Consider the following 22,903-nt stretch of genomic DNA (forward strand, 5'->3'; position numbering starts at 1 on the left):
TCACACTCATTTCTTAAGGATATTTTTCCTGAGCGTGGACTCCTCAGGCCACAGTGTTTCCTTTCAGCATCGTCTCTGACTGCCCTCAGGAGTCTTTGTCGTTCAGGAGTATGATTATGGGTTTCTGGATTACAGGCATGGATTTCTCTGTTTCATTTTAAGATTATAGAGCTTTCCGAACATGTAGTTTTGTGTCTTTCAGCAGGTTTCAGAAGTTCCCAGGCATTATTTCTTACATACACATATATATTTTATGTATATATATATTTATTTTATACCACTCTGTCTCTGGGACTCCAGTGTTACACGTTTTGGTCTCTCTTATATAGGCGCTTCCCTGATGGCTCAGTGGTAAAGAACCTGCCTGCCAATGCAGGAAATGTGAGTTCGATCCCTGGTTTGGGAAGATCCCCTGGAGGAGGAAATTGTAACCCACTCAAGTACTCTTGCCTGGGAAACCCCACGGACAGAGGAGCCTGGCGGGCTACAGGCCATGGGGTCGCAAAAGAGTCGGACTCGACTTAGTGACGGAACAACTAGTCTGTAGGCCCTGAGGCTCCATCCCCTCTCCCCTCCAGTCTCTGTTCTCGCTGCTGTTCCGGTTGGATCATTTCTGAGGATCACATGCGCACATCATGTCCTCTCTCACCTCCATCCTGCTTTTGAGTCCAGCTAGTGATCCCAGGGACGGGGGAGCCTCGTGGGCTGCCGTCTATGGGGTCGCGCAGAGTCGGATACGACTGAAGCGACAAAGCCGCAGCAGCAGTGAAGTTTTAAATTTTGATGATTGTATTTTTCTATTCCAAAATGTGCATTCTGTTATTTTTACACTCTTTTTGCTGAGACGTTCTCGTTCACTTCCGGAGTGTTTTCCCTTCCTGTATGGGGGCGCGTTTATAACAGTCTTCTTCAGGTAATCCTAGCATCTAAGGATGACTTGGCTGGCATCTTCTGGTTGTCCTTTCTCCTGTAAATCCAGGCTTTCCTTATTCTTTGTTTGCTGAGTGACTCTCGATTGTACCTTGTATTTTTTCATTATCCGATTCTTTGTCTTGTGTATAGACTCTGTGGAGAGTGTAGATATTTTCGTCCTAGAAGGCATTGACCCAGTTGGGTTCAAGTCGTGAGTTCCACTCAGCCTCCCTGGGTCTGGGGTCCCCTTTCAGAGCCTTTGCCATGCTGTGAGCCTGTCCTGGGCGTGTACCACCCCTTGGCCAGACTGGGCCTTGGCAGTGGTCCCCCCGCAGTTCCACCACCAAAGCCTGGTGAGCTGCTTGGGGTCAGGCCTGCCCTGCGCAGCCGGGCTGAGCCCCCTGCTCCCTGTGGAGCCCCTGGGCCGTCCCGCGTCTTGGGCCTCCTCTTTTTGGTTCTCATGCCAGAGGGCTGGGATTTGGGTTACTACACTGCCCTACGTGGCTGCGAGACCGGAGGCCGGGGGGGAAGGCAGCGGGGCTGAGGGTTCCCCTGCCCTCTGCTCCCGCCCGCTCCTCCAGCTTTAGACAAGCTGGCCCCGGGGATCACAGGCCCCGGGGTAGCCGGTGGTGGGAGCAAGAGACGGGGGAAAGAGAAAAATCTGGAATTTCCTCTCCTCTTTTCTGAGCATCAAGAGACCCCCTTCTGCATCTGGAGCCAGAACGCAAGCGTTGGGGGTGCGGTGGGCGGGCGGGCTTGGTGTCCTTACTCCAGCATCCTCCTCGCCCTGCCCACTGCCCTCCTCCGCCTCCTGGAGCCACTTGATGTGTCTGCGGGGGTTCCGAGCCTGTCCAGCGGGAGGGAAGGGGTGTGGGCTCGCCCCCGCCTGCCCCAGGGTGGGAGGCACGGGTCACAGATGCTCAGCCCGCCGCCGAGAGCAGGCGTGGGCCGACGGGACTTGTGTTGGGTTTTTCAGGAAACCCCAACCAAAGAGCTGGGCCACTGTGGGGGAGCCGCACGCAGCCCGGAGCGGAGCAGCCCCGCGCCGGCGGCGGGCTCCCCGCACCTGAGCCGGGGCCTGAACTCCGAGAGCTCCACCGACGAAGAAGGTACCGCACTCGGGGGGGCCGGCTCAGAACGCAGCAGAAGATCCGCGGGGTGTGAACTGTTCCTGAGGATGGCCCCACATACCGCTTTCAGGGACCCCCCTGACCCGGGCGGGGCCGGCCTGCGCGTGCGCCCAGGGAGGTCTGTGGGCCCCTCCCCGTGCTCCGCTCCTGGGCGGGGAGAGGAGGGTGAGTCCTGGCTTACTTGCAGGCGGAGGCTTCGAGTGGGACGACGACTTCTCCCCAGACCCTTTCCTGTCAAGGACGACGAGTCACCTCCTCAGCTCCAAGCCGGCGCTTCAGACCTCCAAGTACTTCTCCCCGCCGCCGCCCCGCAGCGCGGAGCCCAGCTGGCCGCACGCAGCCCCCTACTCCAGGTTCTCCATCACCCCCGCCAGCATCGCCAGCTTCTCGCTCACGCACCTCACAGATTCGGACATGGAGCAGGGAGGTGAGGAGGCCGAGGTGCTGGGGCGGCGGCCCGGCCGAGGGGCTGTCCCGGCGTCCCCGGGAGCGTCGTGCAGACCCCTCTGAAGGGCTCACAGCCCCGTGCTCTGGGGCCTGTCCTCCGCTTCCTGCTGGCTCTGCCCCACTGGCCCGGGGGACCAGGGCTGCTCCCCCCTTTCTTCTCCCTTTTCCCTTGCTGTCAGCTCCCGTCTCTCCCCCCCGCCCCCCCGCCCAGGGAAGGGCTCTGAAGAACACTTAGCTGTGATGTTGGCCTTGAGCCCGAACGCACTGGGGCCCTGCCCCGGGAGTGTTGATTTTACCATTATGTCCTGGTCTTTGCGTGACACCAGGAGGCAGGGGGAATGGGCAGGGCCCGTGGGGTGGTCGCTGGGCATATGGAGCCTTTTTTCCCCCACGGCTAGATCAGAAGATAGCGGTTAGTAGGTAGACTTTCTGATGTGGTGTCTGCAGATCAAACAATAACTGAAACATAAAGACCGCTTGTTTGTCCCCGGCCGCGCTGTGCTGATTAGATAGCAGCCGTCACCCCTGCTCTGCCGGGGCAGATGTTTGGGGCCCCGAGCTCTGACACGGAGCCGCGTGTGAGTGCGCACACGTGTCAGCCGGAGCACCCGCAGGTGCCGCGGGCAGGTGGCCGGGGGCCGCCCTTTGGCTTCAGTTCCTCTTTCTGCAGCGAAGATCAGACGCCGTCCATGCTATTTTTACCTTTGATGATCCGTTTAAAAACCCAGCTTTGCTTGCTCTCTCCTAGGAAGCAGCGAAGACGGAGAGAAAGACTAGGCGATGCCTAGGCCCCTCGGACACAGGTTGTTCTGGCGGCAGTGTCCCAGGCCAGGACGAGGCCGCCGGCGCCCGGCCAGTTCTCCTGCACCGGCTGCCACCCAGGCCTCCCCTGACCACCGGAAGGGCCGATGTGGGGGCTGTGGGCTCCAGGTGGCTTCCGGTTCCCACGTGGAGTGTCCTCCGCATCCACACCTGTGTGTCCCGTCCGTGTGCAGGGCCCTGCGGACCACAAGGGGAATGGCACCAGTGAGCCATATTTATTGTTTTTAAAGAAATCACTAATTGCTTTCTGTAATTGCACTGTGGATAAATGTCCTAAGAGTCCCTGATACTGTACAGAATCTTAAATTATTCAAGGAAAATAAGGCAGGTCAAGCTGGTGCTATCCACTAGTTTGATTTTTTTTTCTTCTGTTTTATAGTTTGTTTGCTCTGCATGGTACTCGTAAAGCTTAAGTATTTTGAGTGTTATGTTGTCTTTAGAAATTGTTGGAATTGTACATATGGTACTCTTTCGTAAATGATAAATGATTCCGAATGTTAGTATTTTATGTTCTTATAGGAAATATTTTTGATGAGTCGGAAAAGACTGCGCTGTTTCATTGATTGAATGAACCACATCTCTGTCTGTTCTCTATAAGGTGGTCTGTCCCTGTTACAGATGAGGCTTCTCCGAGGAGCTGACGGGTCTTGCAGCCCCTCTATATGATTCTCCCACTCGCCCCTCCCCCGCCTTTCAGAAAACCCTCTTGGTACAAATCATGGGTGGTTCCCAGAGCCAGCTGCAGTTGGCACGTCCAGCCCCTTCCCCGCTGGGGCCTAAGTCCCCTGTGTTGGGTTTAAGCAGTGCAGGTGGCGGTGGCCCGGGGCCCCTGTGGTCACGCCTGCCTTCAGGCCCACAGAAGCTGCTCCACGAAGGGCTCTGGGAGCCAAGGCCTGTCTGGGCTCCTCCTGTCTGTGCACTTGAGGTGTTGAGCTGCTCACAGCCCCCAGAGCCAGTCCGGATCACGTCTCGCCCGGGTGAGGCTGGTGTCTGGAACCATGGGTACTCACTACACCCCTCGACTGTGAGGGGGGACACGGGACACCGGGGAGCCGCCGCAGGCAGCGTGTCCTCCCTGTTGGGGCCTGGGGCGGCCTGAGTGGCCGTCACCCTGGGCTCACCTGCACTGACCCCTCCCTTCTGCGTTAAGCCCCCGGTTCTCCCCTTGCTCTGAAAGGACCGAGCCCGTCCAGTGCAGTGCCGTGGTGTTGGCTGGAGCCCGGCGTTCGTGGCAAAAAGTGGACCTCACCCTGCGGTCCTTGAGTTCTGCTTTGCCTGCAGCATGGCAGCCGGTGCGGAGGGAGGCTGGCATGTGGGCGGGGGAGCCCCGGAGCATGGGCCCCGAACACCGGCCTCTCCCCCGGGGGTCTCCTTGCTGACGTCCTTCCCTGGTGTTAGCAGGACGCGGGGCCGACCCTCCAGGCCTCGGGCTGTGGGCAGGGCGTCGGGCCCCGATGCAGCTGTGTCCACTGGCAAGAGTTTTCGTAGTGCATCGTGACCTTCGTTATCAAGTCGGGCTTGCTCCCTTTTTATACTAGCAATAACTTTCCAGAGCAGGCCAACTCCGGGTGGCGGGAGCGCCCCTCCCCTCCCCCGTGTGAGCCCGGCATACTGCCAAGCTGGACCTGGGGACGCGCGTGTCGAAAAGACAGCTAACAGGGCATTAGGAGGTAATTTTGCCAAAACTGTTGTAACTCTTAATTTCTTGCTATGGAGACTTCCTGTGTGTTCTGAATTTTTACATCTACCAATCTTGGTTGAAAGAAAAATGAGATGCAATTACAGTAGTTTGTGGTTTTTTTTTTTTTAATTATAGGTTTAAGGAGTTCAGCTCTAATGACTAAAATCAAGCAGATCCATAGTATATATAGTCTTATACAGTCAGCCCAGGGTAAATTTATTGATTCTTTGGGGCTGTACATTTTTCAGTACGATTAAGGAGATTTTAACAACGTAATTCCCATTTTAATTTAAGGTCTGTATCACTCATCGATTGCCAAAAACATTTTATACGAGGGGGTGGGGGCAGGGTTGGAATAGTAGGTTTTAGTGTGGTGTTGCATGGTTGGGAAGACTTTATATTTATAATAAACACGTGAATTAATATGTTCTTCTGAAAAATCTCAAGCAATACACAGGAAATGATGTACAGGAAATTATGTAGATTAAAAATTTCAGCGCATTTTTGAGATGTCAGCACACGCTTTGCTGTTTGATTCAGTTTTGTTTTACTCAGTTGGTTACCAGTAGTGGGTTTCTAAACCACTCCTGTTCTCAGTCATGCAGTGAAAAAACATCGGTGGAATTCTCGAGAAGATATCGGTGAGGTTCATCATACCTGGTTCACAACAGTATTTCCTGACCTCCTTTGGGATCTGTCTTACTTTGGTGGAGTTCACATGTCTTAAACCCCACGATAATCTATCCTTCACCTCCTTCCTAGCTAGGTGTTAACTTGTGTTATCCAGTGACTCAGTCACAAGCTGGAAAGAGAAGGGTAGGAAAAGTGCTCCCCCCAGATCCTCCTGAAACCCGGGCTGCATGTCTGGGTGAGAAGCTGTTCATCTTGAGGCTGAAGAAGCTCCAGGAGGCTGAATGGAGAACAGAGCCCATCTGTTCTATTTTTAAATGTGCAGGCGATTGTTTCTATGGAAATGGATTTATCTCAGAAAAGTCTTTCTCTCTGTCTTGCTGCCGTAAAACGCCTTTCAAAACCTCTTCCTTTTATCACCACCTCCCATGGGGTGTCTCTGGGGTTAATGACTTACGGCATGTTTGTCCTGAGGGCCCGGGGCCGAGAGGGGCAGCTCCTGGTTTTCTGAAAGTTCCAGAAGTGAACCGTGTGTGAGGCTGCAGATGAGGGCTTTGTCACCGGGGGCTTCGTCACCAGGGGCTTCAGAGGATTAGCCTTCTGAGAGGTAGCCTTAAAACAAGAGTGGGTGTACACAGTTACTTCCTATTTAAAACCTCAGAAACATGTTCCTAAGTGGTAAGGGGGGGAGGGGGCGGGTTTGGCTCAAGTTTTGGCTCTCGAAAAGGAAAGCTCTCTTTAGTTATAAAAATGAGTTCTCAAAAGATGTGTTGACAGTATTGAATCACCAACAACCTGTTATGTGAATGGCTGGAACACAGTTAAGTTCAGGTTGGCACAGGCACAGACAGATGGCAATCACAGCCCGATGTGCGTAGCCACTGCTTCATCCCAGCTGCCGGCGCCCCGCAGGGCTGCCCCACCTCCAAGGTTTCACTGTTGTGCTTAGACTCGGTTGTAAGAGGTTCACGGCAATATAACAAGTTAATGAACTTTGAGTTTAAATTGTGTACATTTTTAAATTGTAAGATTTTTACTGTATATTGATGCATAGTGTGATTCAAATAAATTGCTTGTAATTTAAAAACTATTTAATATTCAAAATAAATATAGTTATATATTTATAAACTCTGTCGCTGCACCGATTCTGTGTGTTCCACTGTATGAGTCCCGAGGTGGGTGGCCTGGCCCTGCCCTGGAGGATGCTGGGAGCCTGAAGCCCTGGGTCCCTCGCTGCCCTAGTCCCTAGAGACAGGATGCCCTCTGCTGTGCCAGACCTAATCCCAGCCCCTTCCACCCTCCCAAGAGCGAGGATTTGTATAGTCACTGGGGGACTGGCGGGTAGTGTTTGCATTGCTGTCAAGTATCTGTAATTCAAGGTGTTTGCACTTATGGATGAACTTCAGAAGCATTTTAATTTCGGAGATCCAGCCTCTGTGGAGCTCTAATAAGCCCAGTGGCTAATCAGCTCAGAACCACCCTGAGTGGCCCCCCCTTAATGTCCTGGTCCGAGCTGCCACCAGCCGGGAAGTCAGCCTCCTTGTACCGAAACAGGGGTCTGGCCCCCGGTTGGTTCAGGTTACATCGACTGCGGAGGGGCCCTGGGGAGGTAGATGGAAGAGAGCTGTGAACCCCCATTCAGAGAGCCCAAGAAGGGCAGCGAGGGACTCTGTCCCCGACGTGCGGGGACAGCGCCGACCCTGGGCCTGCAGGGCCCGAGTCCGGGAGGGGCTGGTAGCCCTCGCCGTGTGCCACTGTGGGTACCACTCGCCCTCCGGCTGCCTCCCTTCAGCCCCCAGGAACCCCTGAGCAGTTGCTGCCGTTAACGCCTTTTAGTGCTGCCAGTCAAAGGTGAGGAAGCTGCGGGCACGGGCGATTAAGCAGAGCAGGCAGGTGGCAGCCAGTTTTGAGCTCAAGCGGCTGCGCCCCCGGAGACCTCCGAAGGAAAACCGCTGACCAGTTGTTGCCCGGTGATCCGCCCACCGGCGGCGGAGCAGGTGCCCCGGGGCAGCTTCCACCCCCTAGCACCTGGGCCGGCGCCGCGGGCCTGGCGAGGGGCGGGTCCGCAGCCCGGGGCGCCGCGGGGGTCCCTTCCGAAACGTGGGGTGAGCGCGCGGGGGCGTCCGGGCTGCTGTTCTATCAGGGCGGCGGCCGCGGCCTTTTGGGGACCCTAGCATTACTGCCAAACGGCTGCTCCACGACTTTGACTTTGGCTCACAGCCCCACGGCCGGGTGCTCCCCCTTCGGGCGGGCTCGCGGCGAGGCCTCGGGCTCCCATCCGACCCGCGGGCCGGGCTGCGGAGGCCAGAGCTCCTCCGGGCCGGGCCGGGCCGGGCCGGGCCGGGCCGGCCGAGCCGGGAGGCGGCCACCGGTTCCCGGCCCGCAGGTGCGCCCCCGCCCCCGCAGCCGGGCGGGACGCACGGACTCCGGCCCCGCCCCGCGCCCGCCCCGCGGGCTCATTTACATGCGGCCGCCGCCCCGCCCGGGGCGCCTAAAGCGACGTGTCCTTGTCCCCCGTGGGCAGCCCCAGCGCGTGCGGCCGCGGATCCCCAGGTAACGGGGGTGGGGGTGCGGGTGGGGCGGGGGGGAGAGGACCCTGGGGCAGGACCCGGGGTGGTGACTGGCGGGAAAAACCTGAGTCGGGGGTCCGGGTCTGCAGCGCCCCCACCCCCCGGGGCCGCGGCCGTCCATCCCCGTGGTGAGCCTGGGGACTGCTGCGGCCTCTGGCCACCGTCCACCTCTGACCTCCCGACAGCCGCCTCAGGTCCACAGCCATTCGGGCACCAGTGTCCCTGCGTGTGTGACGTCTCGGGGGCAGGACGGCGAGCATGGTGGGGCCGAGCTGCTGCCTGGCCATCCGGGCAAGCAGGAGGCAGCGTAGCCTCTGGCGGAGGGGCTGCACCTCTGGGTGGTCTCAGCAGAGTGTCAACCGGCCACCTAAGCTCAGGAGGCCCTTAGGCGGTAGTGAGGGGCATGGGGCCAGAGAAAGGGCTAGGGGCAAAGCGTGTCTCCCACAAGATCAGGAAAACGCCTGAGGGGTCAATGTGAGGTCTAGCGGGGCTCCGGGGGTGGGGGTGGGGTGGGGTCATCTCAGCGCCGCGAGGTGTATGGGACTCAGGGGTCACTGTGCAATGAGTGGTCGGTCAGCTGCTGTTGAATGTCCCCTGGCCTGCTGAGTGACTGCGGGCTGGCCTGTGTTCTGGATTTCAGCTCCAAAGGCCCGCTTCCTCTGAGAGCCACCACCTGCAGGACAACTAGTCTGGAGCCATGAAGACCAAGAGTCGGCCACCCCGGCGCCGGGCACCTCCGCAAGACCCAGAAGCCACCCCAGGGGAGCGGACGCCCGACAGGCCACCGCCGGGTTCGGGTGGGCCGGACGCAACCAAGGCTCTGCGGAGCCGGATGGCGCGGGCTCAGGGGGCGCGGGCGGAGGGCGGGCGCCGGCGGCCGGGGCCGGGGGGCCGGCGGGAGAGCAGCGTCCAGCGGCGGCTGGAGAGCAACGAGCGGGAGCGACAGCGCATGCACAAGCTGAACAACGCCTTCCAGGCGCTGCGCGAGGTCATCCCACACGTGCGCGCCGACAAGAAGCTTTCCAAAATCGAGACCCTCACACTGGCCAAGAACTACATCAAGTCGCTGACCGCCACCATCCTGACCATGTCCAGCGGCCGCCTCCCGGGCCTGGACGGGCCAGGCCCCAAGCTCTACCAGCACTATCAGCAGCAGCAGCAGGCTGCCGGGGGCACGCTCGTAGCCGCCGAGGCCCCGCCCGAGGGCCACCTGCAGAAATACTCCACCCAGATCCACAGCTTCCGCGAGGGCTCCTAGCGCGCTGCCCGGGCCCGGGCCCTCCACGCCCAGGCCTCGGGGCCCCCGATGCTTAGCGCCTCCCCGGACCCGCGCCAGCCCCCCAGGACAAGGCTGGGTGAATCGTGGCCTGGTCCAGGCCGCCACTCTGGACATCACGAGGCCCAAAGCTCCTCCAGGTCCCAGGACCTGCTTTTTCATCGTGTAGGCAGGAGCGGGCCGGCCTTGGTCACTGAATCCTCATCACTCCCGCTCTCCCCAGGCAAAGGGAGATTCCATGTACAGGGTGGCTTGGGTAAGTTCCCCAGTTACTGCTGAGACCAGGGGCCCAGGGAGGGGGTTTCCCCCGACCCACACCACAGCCTCCGCATTCTGGGTAAACTGAGGCACGGAGCAAACAAAGCGCATGACCTAGAGGGGACTGGGGCTGCACGGAGGTGCTCGGAGCCTCTAGTTCAGCGTCTGTCAGGTGGAAGCCCTTCAGGTTTCTTCCCGCTGATTCTAAAGAGAGCCTGTCTGGCTAGAGGGCCGGGGGTCTCTGCTCCCTCCTCCCGGGTGGGGGCTCCTGACTGTGGAGGGTCTGCGGCTGGCAGGGTGCTGAGGGCTCTGGAGACAGGGCCAGGTGGGAGAGCAGAGACAGAGGCTGCTCAGGCCTTGTTTCCCCGGAGCGGTCGGGGGTCTCCCCCTGCAGGTGGAGGGTCTGTCCCCCCGCCTCCTTCAGGGTCCCCCCAGGTCTGCCGCTCGCTGTTGAATCTGTGGTCCTGTCTGTGGCAGACAGGGGTCTGGGCAGACAGAGGTCTGACAGACTTCAGGATATTCCTGGGTCCTGGCTGTGCTTGGGGGCCCGTGCGGGGCCGCGGGGCTCCCCTCCCCCGCCGGGTGCTCCTCAAAGGCGGGCCTGGGTGGCCTGGCAGGTCTTGGCCGCCTCGGGCCATGCTTCCTCCTGTGGTGTTCCTGCCCTGCCGGCCCTGAGGGCCTGGGTGACTCTGCTCTCAGCCCTGGCAGCTCATCTCCCCTGTCTGGTTGCCCAGGGCCAGCCTGGGGAGGGGATGGGGCGGCCCTCAGGCAGGCGCCCCACCCACAGGGGCTGCAGAAAGGCTGGAGCTGGCCTAGAGCCCCCGGGGGCCAGGCTGCTTGTGGGCACTGTGGGTAGGGGCTGAGCCTAGCTAGGGGTGGGGCGGCCACAGCCCAGGACCCCTCACCGATGGATGGGATCAGCCTCCCAGCCCTGACTGTCCGGACCCCAGCCGCTTCATGTCCTGCCTGTCTTGGCATCAGCCCTGGCTGCATCAAGGGCATCAGGTGGTGCCCCTGGAAACAGCCATGAGGGGCTTCAGTCCCAATTTTCCAGGTCATCCACCAGCTGGACACCCCCATCCCGGCCCCGCCGCCTGGCCACTGCTGGGCCCCAGGGCCAGGCCCTCTGGAAGGCCCGCCCGGGGAGGCCTGGTCCAGCTCTGGCCACTCACCCCAGCCAACCTTCAGCACGGGTGAGGACGGACCCCAGGTGCACCTGGCTTGTCCCCCAGGGGAGGCCACTCAGGAAGGTCAGTGGTCAGGGGGTCCACCAGTGCGTGCTGACGTCGAGGGCGACTGCAAGCTGGGGACAGATGGGGCCCGTGCCCCTGCTGTGGGCGGCGGGGCCGCCTGGAACACGGGACGGGGAGAACCACAAGCCTAGAGGCTCTTTTCTGGCTGAGGAGGCCAGGGCGGGCTCAGCTGGTCCCTGAACTTGCTGAATGACCCAGAGACTGAGCCGAAAGCACGGGGGTGGGGGCAGCCCAGCAGAGGTTCCATCCAGGAGGTCACACCTGGTGACCAGGGGTCTGTGGGTCACCACCTTGCAGGGCGAGAGCCTTTGTGACTCTGTCCCAAACTGGCATCTGCTTCCCAGAGGGTCTCCAGGGCCCTGTTGTCTCCTCCGAGGGCAGAGCGCACCTGCCTGCCCCGTGGCCATGTCACAAAGGGGCCCGGAAGGTCCCGGTCCAGATTCGGACTGTTGAATATGGGGAGGGGGCTGGGCGAGCCTGCTGGTGGGTCTGCTCCGTCGACCCTCAACTTGGACTCCAAGCCCAGGCTGAACCTGCGAGGACACCTGGCCTGGCCCTCCCAGGCTGTGTTTCCTGACATGGGAGAGTCGCGCATTCTGAACCCGGGGCCGGCACCTGGGGCCACAGACCCGCCGGCAGACCAGACCTGCGTGAGCTCGGGGCGCAGAAAATCCAGAACTGCAGCTTGCAGTGGGGAAAACCTACCTGGGACTGAACGGCCAGTGGCCCCGCTGTAGTCATAGTGAAAATGTTTCTTAAATGACCCCAGTTTGCTTTCATTTTTCTTAATGGCCTCTTCAGATACTAATGAAGCCAAAATAAACGGTCCCATGGGGTGATTGGTGCTTTTGCCCCATGCTCGAGTGGGTGGGGAGTTGTTTTAATCATAGTGGTAGCAGTAAAAAAAAAAAAAAAATCATGTCCTTGACATTCTGGCATTAAGTTTTTATTGAATAAAGCATCCAAGGAATCGAGATGGTTCAGTGATGCTGAGCTGGGGTGGAATGGGTGCCCTGGAGAACCAGCAATTCACAGCAGAGCAACAGGCGCCACCACGGAAGCAGCCGTGATGCCCACTTGGAGAGACTTGACAACTTGAGTGTAAACAGATAAGAGGGCGCTGACCCTTCACGAGCTTTCCCCGTGCTGCCCCCCGACTCCTGCCTCTTGGGCTCACTTTGAGGCGACCTGGCAGGGGCCACCAGCTTTCCTCCAGTGCCCCCCGGGGAGTCAGCTTCTGGGCAGCAAACACGAGGCAGAACAGCGCACAGCTGAGCTCTTCCAGCGGGCCTACCGGGGCGGCCAACGGGGTCAGCTCGTCAGGGTCTCAAAATGAGCAGAGATGGGACGTGGGTTCAGACGAATCAAATCACCTGGTTGTGGGAGGCCGACTTGAGGCTTCAAGTGCACCCTTTTTCTGATAAAAAGCAGCTGTACACTGGGAGTGGGGTTGCTTGGGGGCAGGGTGGGGGGGTGCCTCCCTAGGCCTAGGCTCAGGCCTGCCGCCTCCAGGCTTCTCTCACAGGCTGGTGGTCTATACCCACCCCACCCCCTGCAACAGGATCTGCCTTGAGAGGAGCCCCTCGGCCCCAACCACGCCTGGGGAAGGGCTGGCTGAGGGCTGGGGATGCTGACCTTGCAACTGGACAGTGGGCTGGCGGTCCCCCGTCCACCCTGGGAAGATGACACCCCTCCCCAGCATTTATTTCCAACCCCTTCCTTAACTTAGGAAATGAAGTCCTATTTGCGAGCCCTGTTCTGAGAACTGATCGGGCCCAGGAAAAACCATCCTGAGCCCCGCTGCCATTTTTCTTGGGGGAGGAGGAGGGTCCTGACACCACCTGGGGCCATCCAGGGCTGAGGGGGCTCCCTGGGTCCTCTTCCCTGGGGCAGTGTTCCTGGAAGGCTCCAGGCTCCCGCCGCAAAAGGCAGGAGGCAGAGGGGCAGGGAGCAGGCAGTTGAGGCCAAGGCAACAGGGCCTCCCACCCCCCACCCCACGTTCTCCCCACGGCCGGGGACACGCAGCGTCCACAGAGTTTCACATTTCTGGGCTTTCAGGGCCTCCGAGGCGGCCGTGACCTTAGGCCAAGTTCTCTGCACGGACTCTAGAGTCTGGGCCTGGTGACGCCACCCCCGGATCCACGTTTCGGGGTGTTTTGCGTGAGCACGGCTCCGACAGGAAGTTTTGCATCAACGTTGGTCCCTGGCACCCAGCGCTATAGCTGCTCCCAGTGAGGGGAGGCGGCCTCAGCAGCAGACGGGGCTGGGGGTCTCCCACGGGCCACAGGCCATGCTCGGGGGCTGCCCATTCTGCTTGCTGGCTGGCTTCTGGGATGAACTCTCGGGGGCCCTGGTGGCACTGGCCCGGATGGAGAGGTGATCCCAGCCCCCCTGGGAGAAGAGAACGGAATCACCCAGGGCCATGAGGGGGTCAAGGGGCAGAGACTTTCCCTCCAGGGGATCGGACCCTCGAGGGGCTCTGCCCAGGGCCCCCCTACCCAACTCCTGGGCGCCTGGAGACCCCGGCCAGCACAGCCGCCCAATGCCTGCTCACCCCGATGCCATAATCCCAGCCCTGCCCCTTGGGCTCCAGGGACTGCACGCCCGTGCGGCGACACACGGTTCCGCGGCTCAGGCTGTGGCTCCCCTGGACTTTGTCAGCGATGACCCAGACCTGGAACAGAGACCTGCTGAAGCCTGCTCCCTCCCCCTCCTTGCAGCACAGGGTCCATGGGGACAGCAGCAGGGGTGGGGAGGACCAGAGCAGAAACCAGACACCCCTAGTCCCCGCCCCCAGGGGGAGCGTCCACCCTCCATCCCCATCTCCCCAGACCTGGTCCAGGGGCCCCACAGACACGTGGCGCACATTGTTGGACACGTGCTCCCAGCTGTCGCCCTGCGGGTGGCTGGGCGTGACCCCTTGGCGGTACCACAGGTTCCCTAGGAGAGAAACATCAGTGAGAAACTGGTCTGAGACCCTGAGCGTCCGGACCCCCCGCAGGGTCTGCGCGGCCGGGAGGTCTGACCGAGAGACGGGTGGGCAGGGTCTTTCTCTCCATTGGCCCGCAGCCTGGGCCGGCCCTGCCCTCCCAGGCCTGCCTGCGCCCCGATACATCATTCTCGTGCTGGGCTGGGCTGGCACCCTCGTCCTCTGTCCACGCATGAGAACCTGAGGACAAGGAGTTCTTTAAATGACACAGTGACTTGGGCTGGAATAAGAAGGTTGGGTGCCAGCTCCTCGCCTTGGTCATCTGTGACAATGACAGGCCAGGAAAGGGCGCGGGCAGAGCTGCTCGGAGGTGGCCTGGGGTAAGGGGCAGGGATGGTCCAGGCCAGGCAGGTGAACTCTGAGTCTCAGGCCTGGGTGGCACCATCTAGAAGATGCCCCTGGGCTGTGGCGCTGTGCTCCGTGCCCGAGGCGCAGGCAGGCCTGAGCACCTGGGGAGGGGCTGGTGCTCCCCACCCTGCATGACTCTGGGGAGGGCCTGTGGGGAGGCAGACCTCAAACTGGCAGCTCTCGCGGGGCTCATGAAGGTCTCATGCTGGGGCTTTGGTGGGCAACGGTCTGGTCTCATCTCATTGGGGTGCTCAGGGAACCTCCTCCCAGGGGGATCAGAAGCCACTTGCCATTTTCATCCAAGGCGAACACTGAGGTGTGCCCCACGGACACCTGCTTCAACCTCTGTTTGGGAGGAGGCGGGATGTGGTACCAGCAGTCGCCTGCGGTGGGAGATGGGCTGAGATGGGACCTGGAAGCACCACACCTGTCACCCAGGTGCCCCCAGCACACCTGGCCTTTTCTGCAGCTTGCGGGGTCAAGCGGGTGTAGCCAACCTCTGTCCCCAGACCAGGCAGACCACACTGGTGACAGGGCCCAGCGGGAGCTGACCTGGGTCCTGCTGTCTCTTCAATGCCCTGGCCTGCCCGGGGTCTTCCCAAGGCTGTGGCAGCTTCTGATGGGCTGCTGGCCCTAACAGGGACAGGAAGGTGCCCGGCCAGGCATGTGGTGGAAACCCAGCCATAGGCTGCTGTGCGAACCCACTGCTCCAGGTGGAGGGCACGGATGAGCCAGCCACCACCCACCCAGCAATCCCTGTGCCGGACGCTGTCCAGATGTCCAGCCAAGAACAAGCCTGCCTGGCCTTCGCTCCTGGGGGGCAGTCAAGGCGGACACTGTGGATGGGCCGGGGGGCGCCCAGGAAGGTCCCCTAAGAGGCAGTAAGCCGAGGGTGGTGAAGTACAGCCCCGTCACCAGATGCCCACCCCTGGGTCATCCCAGCAGAGGGGGCGTGGACTCTGGGGGTAGCCCAGCCTGGCCTCATGCCCGGTTCACAGGCGGTGCTCAGTAAATGCTTGCGGAGACCCGTCAACCGGCTTCCCCCGGAAGCGGAAGTAGCCGTAGCCGCCCCCTGGCGCTCGACACAGCATGGCGGCGGCGGCGGGCGCAGGGCGTCCGCCCGAGGCGAGGGCTCTCACCGTTGGGCCTGGAGGGGGACACGGAGCTGCGGTAGAAGGCGGAGCCGTCCCTCGCCACGGCCCACACCTGGTAGCAGGCGCCGATGGAGACGGAGGTGAAGGGCTGGTCGGTGCCCACGTGCATCCAGCAGAAGCCCTGAGGCGAAGGAGGGACGCTCAGGGCTGCCCGGTCCCGCCTGTCGCCCGCCCGGCCCCAGGGCGGACGGCTCCTTACGCCAACCTCGACCTCAGCTCCAAGTGCCCGCAGGCCTAGAGACCCCCTCGGGCCCCGTGCGGTGTCCGCCGGGCCCAGGGACCCGCCTGGGCAGGCCCGGGGAGGCCAGAGCCCAGCCCTACTCCACGGCGGAGGCGTGTCTCTGTAAGAATCCACCCGAGCCCTGAGGGTGCTGGCGGGCTGGGCAGACCCTGGGTTCCCCCACCGGGTGCCCACCTCGGGGTTGAGCTCGGACACACCCAGACGGCACAGCACGTCCCCCTTGTCACTGATGGCCCAGAGCGCGATGTTCAACCCGCTCCCATGGGCGCCCGGGCTCTCGGGGATGATGGACACGTCCCTGAGGGCCACGGAGGTCACCTCCAGCCAGGGCCCGCTGGTCACCAGCTTGCACTTTCTGAGCGGCAGAGAGAGCAAAGCCCCGGTCACCCTGGTGGTGCTGGGAGCCCCAGAGCCACCTGCTCTGGACAGAAGGGGCAGCTAGACCAGACCCCTGACCCCGGGAGGACCCAGTGGGCATCACTCTCCTGTGCTGTCTGCCCTGCCTTGGCACCACTCCAACCCAGCCCCCCTCCCCCACCCCCTAGGATCCTGCGGGCCCTGCCAATGACATTTCTCTTATTTGTTCTTGAAAACAAACCCTTCAGAAACAGCCCTGGGAGCCCGGGGGCACTTCCTGGGCTGACATTTATTTTGATCCTGTTTTCTCCTCCCCAGTTGTAAATTCCCCTTTTCTTCCACAGGGAGTGAGGCCGAGCAGGAAGGGGCGCGGCCACACCCCCCAGTTACCTGCCTTCTCACCTGGCCCAGCACCTTCTCCTGACGAAATCCTTCATGGTTTTGTACTTGTGGTAAGAGCTGAAAGAGGAAGAAGCTGAAGTCAGCACCATTCTGTGGAATTTTCTAGAAAGCGATGCTGCACACTCATTCCTTCTCCTGGGGCCTCAGTGTGAGCTAAGCAGGGGCAGCAGGTAACATAGGACACCATCCTCCTGCTTCAGGGATCTCCAGCCCCACCCAGGCCTCCCTCGGGAGGGTGGTCAGGGTCTCCCTGGGGCTGGGACCTCACTGAGGCCAGGACATGGCAGCTACCTGGAGGGGGGTGGTGGTTTCTAGCTAAGGGGCCTCTGAGCCCTCCCCATCCCAGGCCTCATATCGCGCGCTCTTCTGGGAGCAGTCAAGTTCAGGGCTTGAGGTCAAAGGGAAGGCTCAGATCAGGATAAACCTCCTCCCCGCCAGACGTCATCTGCTTAGAAGCCTCAGCTCAGGCTCTGGCTCGGTCTTTCTCGGCTCCGTCCTCCATCTGAACATGACTTGTGTACCGTGAAGGGCCTGTGCCACTGGGCAGGGTGGAGGGGCTTCGCCTGCCTTCGCCAGGCCTGACACTCGGAGCCCCAGCCCCCCTGAGGGCCCCTGCCCACAGAGAGAGAGAGACGCTCACGCGGGGAAGTCACTGGCGTACTGCCACCCCTCCGGGTCTGTGCCACCGGGGACGCTGAAATCCACGAACCAGTCAGAAACCTGGAGGAACAGGCGGGTCGGTGTGGGTAGACCCCCTACTGCAACCTCTGCCCCACCCCCAGCCCGGAGCTCACCCAGGTCCACTGCAGGGACGGGGGCTTCATGCTAGCCTTGGTGCACTCCTGCAGGCCCGTGGCGTCACTCCACATGTACCGGTCGGTGGGCAGACCCCTGCGCGGGACACGAAGGGTAAGGTGACACCAGAGGGAGGGGAACGCAGCACAGCCACCGCCCGCCACCCAGGTGCCTGCATCTCCTGTGGGGTGGGGTGGGGTGGGGTGGGGTGGGGTGGGGTGGGCAGAAACAGAGGAGCTCCAGACACCAGCCAGCCAGCCCACCCACCTGGGGCCTGTGGACCCCACCCCCCTTCTCTTGCGTTGTGTGTGGTCGTGTCCTGTGAGCGTGACCTAATTTGGAAAGGGGGTCTCTGCAGAGGGCTTGGCTGAGATGAGACAGTTGCTGAGTGGGCTCTACTCCATCATGACAGCATCCTTCTGAAAGGGGAGACTTGGACTCAAGCTTTCCAAATCAGGAAGCTGACGTGAAGACCAGGAGAAGGCCATGTAATGACTAAGTGATGCCACCACCAGCCGAGGCCCCTGGAGGCCCCTGGAGCCAGGAGGGAGACTGGAACAGATCCTCTCCACGGCCCTCATGGGAAAGAGACCTGCTGACACCTGGCTCAGACGCCAAGGCCTCTGGAACCTAGAGGATGGACGCCTGCTGTTGAAGCTATTAGCCCATGGTGTTTTGTTACAGCCACACTGCCTGACTGACACTCCCAGCACACACAGTGCAGGGTGGTCTCCCCGGGTGGCTCTGACCCTGTGGGAGCCCAAAGACCAAGGAGCGAGTGAGGAAGAAGGGCAGAGGCAGGCAGGCCAGCACCCTGTGTGGACCCTACACAGCTGAGGCAGAGGTTTCCAGAACACATGTAGGCATTGTGTATAAGCTGCCTTAGAAGAGCTCAAACCCTGATTTCCTGAGAACAGAGAGACCAAATATTTACACGAGGAAACCCTTTAAACTGTCCGTATGAAAGGTCACAAATGGTCCACACATCCACGACTGAGGAGAGGTTAGATAAGCCTGTCCACCCTCAGGGATTGAGTCGGGAGGCTGTCACCCACCATCTCTACGTGCCTGACTGTCCCCCTTGCTGCCCCCACCACCAGCAAACGCAGGCATACAGGGACAAGTAGAAGAACACTGAAACGCTGAAAGTGGCTGCTATCTGGTTAGTGGGATCAGAGTTTTTATTCTTCGTGTTACTTTTCATCAATTTGAAAAGAAAGGAAATTTTTAAAAGTTTGTGCCAGTTATCCTAGTATCAAAAATATGAACCATATAAAAATATAAAAATACCATTTTTAAGATATTAAGACCCTTGTCTCATAGAAAATCACAAAATGTTATTGAAAAGATCTACATAGGACTTCCTTGGGGGTCCAGTGGTTAAGAATCCTCCTGCCAATGCAGAGGACAGGGGTTTGATCCCTGCTGTGGGAAGATTCCACATGCCATGGGGCAACTGAATCCACTTAACCACAACTGAAGCCCATGTGCCTCTAGCCTGGGCTCTACAAGAGAAGCTACCGCAGTGAGAAGTCTGCACCACAATGAAGAGTAGCCCTGCTCACCACAACTAGAGAAAGTCTGAGCGCAGCAACCAGGATCCAAGCACAGCCAGTAAATACATAAAATTTAAAGATCTACATAAATGAACAGCCGAGTAGAACAAAGATGGCTGTTGTGATGCAAGGGAGAAGGATAGTCTTCAATAAATGGTTTGGTCACTGGATAGTAAAAGACCAATAACACTTGATGCCTACCTCACAACATACTAAGTACGGGTGAGGGGGTTCTAGACCTAAGTGGTTTACTCCTCCTAGACAGAGGAGTAAAGCTTTTGGAACAAGCTGGACCAATCATGTCCCGGGGCCTAATCACAACTGTCAGCACAGCCTACAAGACAAGGCTGGTTTTTACATTTTTAAAGGGTTGGGAAAAAAAGGACAACGCTTTATGACAAGTGAAAATATGCAATTCAAATTTGTGTCCAGAAGAAACATCTCATGGAGACAGTGATGCTTATTTGTTTCTGTGACTGCTTTCAAGAGACAGCTGCAGAGTGAGCCGTTGTGACAGACACCCTGAGGCCCACCACACTTGAACTGTTTACTGTCTGGTCCTTTATAGAAAAAGTCTGCTGACTGCTGTTCCAGAGATAGGAGGAGGTATTTATCCCCTTAGGGTTAATGAGATTTCTTAAGAGGGTTTGTGGCTCAGAGGTTAAAGCGTCTGCCTGCAATGCGGGAGGCTTGGGTTCGATCCCTGGGTCAGGAAGATCCCCTGGAGAAGGAAATGGCAACCCACTCCAGTATTCTTGCCTGGAGAATCCCATGGCTGGAGTAGACCACACAGTCCATGGGGTAGCAAAGAGTCAGACACCAAGACTGAGCAACTTAACTTTCTATTGTTATGTAAAAAAAAAAAAAGATCATCATTGGACTACATTTAATAATTAAAAGTTACTGCTTATAGGGTGAATATGTAACAAAGGGCTCATACCTTCATATGTAAAGAGTACTGGCAAATCAATAAAAAGAGCTCATCCAACCAAAACACATGACAAAGACTCGAAGGGGCATTTTACAAAGGAAAGCGTATCCAAGCGCCATGTATGTGACAGGCCCTTTGCCCATTTAGTTGCCAGGAGACAGCAACTGGAAACAGAAGACACTACTTCATGGTCACCAAAATGGCTGCAACACACAAAAACAGCAAAAATGTGGGGGCGTGCCCTGCTGCCGAGGGTGTGGATGGGTACACCCACTTCGGAGAACTGGCAATTCCAACATCAACTGGGTGTACTGCACCACCACTAGGTCCCCACAAGGTAAAGGACACAGTCCCCAGCAAAACCGCCTCCCTTCACACCGGGCTTCCGACTGACTGACTACAGGCTGTAGGACTCCCACTACCTCAGACTTGATAATTTGCTAGAATGACTCACAGAACTCAGGAAAACTCTCTACTTAGGAGAGAACTCTCGCAGTTTTATTATAACGGGACCAGTGGAAAGGAGAGACGCACAGGGCAAAGTCTTCCCGGGAGGCTCCCCAACGCTGAACTTAGATAAGGCTGCTCTGGCCGCTGGAACACACACTACAGCTTTAAGGGCTGAGAAATACTGCAACTTAATTTACTTTCTAAAACAAGCAAAAGAACATACCCCAAGAAGAGTGTGAGAAACATGTTTCTATGCTGAGAGGGCAGGAACTAAGAAGAGGCATGCAATCTAGCTTTTCTAGAGCATCTCCACTTCTGTCCCAAACACAGTGCCACTGGCTCTCGTGTCCCAAAGCCTCATGTCTGGAGAATTAAAATAATTTTTGGTGGAGGCTACAATGTCCTCAGTAGCTTCCATTAAGCAACACTTTTTAAAAAAGTTAAATTACTCCCCTCCCCCCACTAAAAAAAGAGCACCAGATGGGATGGGGAGGGGGTGGCCGTGTTCTATTTCTTGACCCTGGTAGTGATTATGTTGGGGTTTGGTTTCTGATAAGTCAGTAATATACAGGCTTCCCAGATGGCGCTGGTGGTAAAGAACCCACCTGCCAGTGCAGGAGTAGATGTGAGTTCAGTCCCCGGGTCAGGAAGATCCTCTGGAGGAGAGCACGGCAACCCACTCCAGTATTCTTGCCCGGAGAATCCCATGGACAAAGGCGCCTGGCAGGCTACAGTCCATGGGGTTGCAGAGTCGGACACGACTGAAGCGACTTAGCCCGGTGAAGCATATACACGGTGATATATGTGGATATATCTGTGTATGTCTACGTGTACTTCGACAGACACATCTCACCGCATCTATGTATATGCACATTTCATGAGCTTGATATATGTTATGCTCTCCATAAGTGAGTTTTTAAAATATGTTATACTTGAAGATTCATGGGGGAAAAATCCTGTGTAGCCAGTTGGATCTAGTTAGTTCCACGTTGGGGGCCGGACGCCAGCTCTCCCACTGCTTGGGACCCGGCTGTCCAGCTGGGCCCTGCTTCCGCAGGCGCCCATGTGGCGTACCTGCTGGTGTAGCCTGTGACGGGGTTCCAGCGCTGGTTCTCATAGATGTGGACACACTTCACATCCCACTGTGTGAAGACATTGCTGGTGCTGCTGGCCAGGCCTGGGGGGAGAGGAGGTGGTCAGACCTAAGCCACACCTGCTGCCCGCCCGGCCAGGTGAGAGCAGGCAAGCGGGCAGCCCGGGAGGGCTTGGTGGGCTGGCTGGCTCGGGTTTCTCTCTTCCTGGGGGGAGGAGAACCTGCCACTCTTCTGCCGCAGCCTCTCAGCCTCTTCCCCCTTCCATCTCACTTACCTGGCACCTGGCAGGTATGAGGGCCCCCCCAACTCCTTACTAACAAAGGTGCCTCAGACCCCTCACATGACCCCCACGAACCCCATGTTCTCATCTGTAAGACGGGGACAGAGGGAATTCCTGCCTCACAAACAGGGATGCCATTAAGCCTGTGTAGACCTGTGTTCCAGCGGTCTCAGTAGACCACAGTTCCACAGAGTAGCCACCCTGACTGTGGGGCATGTGGGCCAGGGCGTGAAATGTCCCGTTTCAGGGTTTGCTTCTGCCTCCATTTATCCCTGCCTCTGGGACGCAGGGAGCTCATGGGGGTTCAGCAAGCTCTCACCCCCTAAGGCACGGCCCCCTCTAAAGAGGGACTGGAATTAGGCCTGGGAATCAAGAGACTGGTTCTGGCAGCTGTCCTTCTGAAACCTGCACGGTCTCCAGCTCAGCCATGGGTGCCCAGGAAGGCTCGTTGGAGGCCAGGCCTTTGTGGGCTTGCACCGTGTGCTTTGGCCCCAGGACGTGGAGGTTGGCAGAGGTGAAGGTCACCCGTCAAACGAGCGTCAGCACGGGGGCAGGGAAGCCAGCCAGGGATTAGAGCGGGGTGGGCCCGGGGGAGCGGGGCCCACCTTCACCTTGGAAGCAGCCTCCGCCGTAGCCGCCCGTGTAGACCCAGGCCGTGTGGTCGTAGCCGATGCCCCACACCACGCCCCGGCTGTTGGCTTCCACCACCCGCAGGTGGCCGCCTATCTGCCGCCAGAACCTGTAGCGTCGGGGGGGGCGGGGGGGCGGGGGACGCGTCCTGCAGGTCTCTCCAGCCTCATCCCCTCCCTCTGCGGCCTGCCAGGGCTCCCGTTTGACTCAGCTTTGGTCTCCAGTGATGGACGCGACTGAGGATGAGGGAACCTGCTCGGCTTCCCCGGGGGGATTAACCAGCAAAGGGGGCCCAGAGCGGGTGCAGGAGCTGGTCAGGCCTGCAGTGGGCAGGGCCTTTAGGAGTCCCTGTCCGTGGAGCTGTGTGGGTAATGGGGACAGTTGTGGGGAGCTGAGGTCGGCACCCCGAGTTCCCATGCCCCAGGTCGGGGCGGGTCATGGCAGAGCAGGGTGAGCCACTGCGTGGGCCGGCACGGTCTCCTGGACGCGGGGTGTGCGGCCACCCGGGTGGCCTCCTGAGGGCGGAGGCCCTGCACTGTCAGCAGTGGGGCTTGTCTGGGCCCCGGGCACACAGGGCCACCAGGAGCGGACAAGCAGAGGGTGGGAAACATGCCCTCTTGCTACTGTGTGGGCCCAGCCTCACCCACGTGCCCCCAGTCCTCATGGGCTCTGGGTGACCGGGGGGCAGTGGCAGGAC

At 59.2% G+C, this 22,903-nt stretch overlaps 3 protein-coding genes across 4 annotated transcripts in view; 2 read left to right on the forward strand and 1 right to left on the reverse strand.

Moving 5' to 3' along the window:
* Positions 1-6,627, forward strand: part of LMTK2 (lemur tyrosine kinase 2) — a 159,261-nt gene extending 152,634 nt beyond the window's left edge. Inside the window, exons 12-14 of one of the 2 annotated variants that reach the window (XM_052636363.1) lie at positions 1,889-2,021; positions 2,230-2,469; positions 3,238-3,390. In XM_052636363.1, coding sequence (XP_052492323.1) covers positions 1,889-2,021; positions 2,230-2,469; positions 3,238-3,266 — 402 coding nt within the window. In that variant the 3' untranslated portion in view covers positions 3,267-3,390. Of the gene's footprint in view, positions 1-1,888; positions 2,022-2,229; positions 2,470-3,237 lie in introns of both variants that reach the window. The other variant, XM_052636364.1, reaches the window with a different exon arrangement.
* A 2,262-nt stretch (positions 6,628-8,889) lies between these two features.
* Positions 8,890-9,450, forward strand: BHLHA15 (basic helix-loop-helix family member a15). Its single transcript, XM_052636203.1, has one exon. The coding sequence runs from the start codon at positions 8,890-8,892 to the stop codon at positions 9,448-9,450; it is 561 nt and encodes a 186-aa protein (XP_052492163.1).
* Positions 9,451-11,919: 2,469 nt separating this feature from the next.
* TECPR1 (tectonin beta-propeller repeat containing 1) overlaps positions 11,920-22,903 on the reverse strand; it is a 28,683-nt gene continuing 17,699 nt past the window's right edge. The window contains exons 15-25 of the mRNA XM_052661333.1: positions 22,182-22,315; positions 21,277-21,379; positions 17,265-17,361; positions 17,111-17,190; positions 16,471-16,527; positions 15,886-16,066; positions 15,456-15,591; positions 14,607-14,699; positions 13,813-13,919; positions 13,534-13,653; positions 11,920-13,370 (exon numbers count right to left, since the gene is read on the reverse strand). Of these exons, the coding sequence (XP_052517293.1) occupies positions 13,227-13,370; positions 13,534-13,653; positions 13,813-13,919; positions 14,607-14,699; positions 15,456-15,591; positions 15,886-16,066; positions 16,471-16,527; positions 17,111-17,190; positions 17,265-17,361; positions 21,277-21,379; positions 22,182-22,315 (1,252 nt within the window). The 3' untranslated portion in view covers positions 11,920-13,226. The remainder of the gene's footprint in view (positions 13,371-13,533; positions 13,654-13,812; positions 13,920-14,606; positions 14,700-15,455; positions 15,592-15,885; positions 16,067-16,470; positions 16,528-17,110; positions 17,191-17,264; positions 17,362-21,276; positions 21,380-22,181; positions 22,316-22,903) is intronic.

The sequence above is a fragment of the Budorcas taxicolor genome, chromosome 2 (assembly GCF_023091745.1).
Source record: "Budorcas taxicolor isolate Tak-1 chromosome 2, Takin1.1, whole genome shotgun sequence".
Taxonomy (NCBI): domain Eukaryota; kingdom Metazoa; phylum Chordata; class Mammalia; order Artiodactyla; family Bovidae; genus Budorcas; species Budorcas taxicolor.

What these genes read in the sequence shown, in the direction of transcription:
- BHLHA15 (XM_052636203.1), top strand. Translation starts at nt 8,890, where the DNA reads ATGAAGACCAAGAGTCGGCCACCCCGGCGCCGGGCACCTCCGCAAGAC.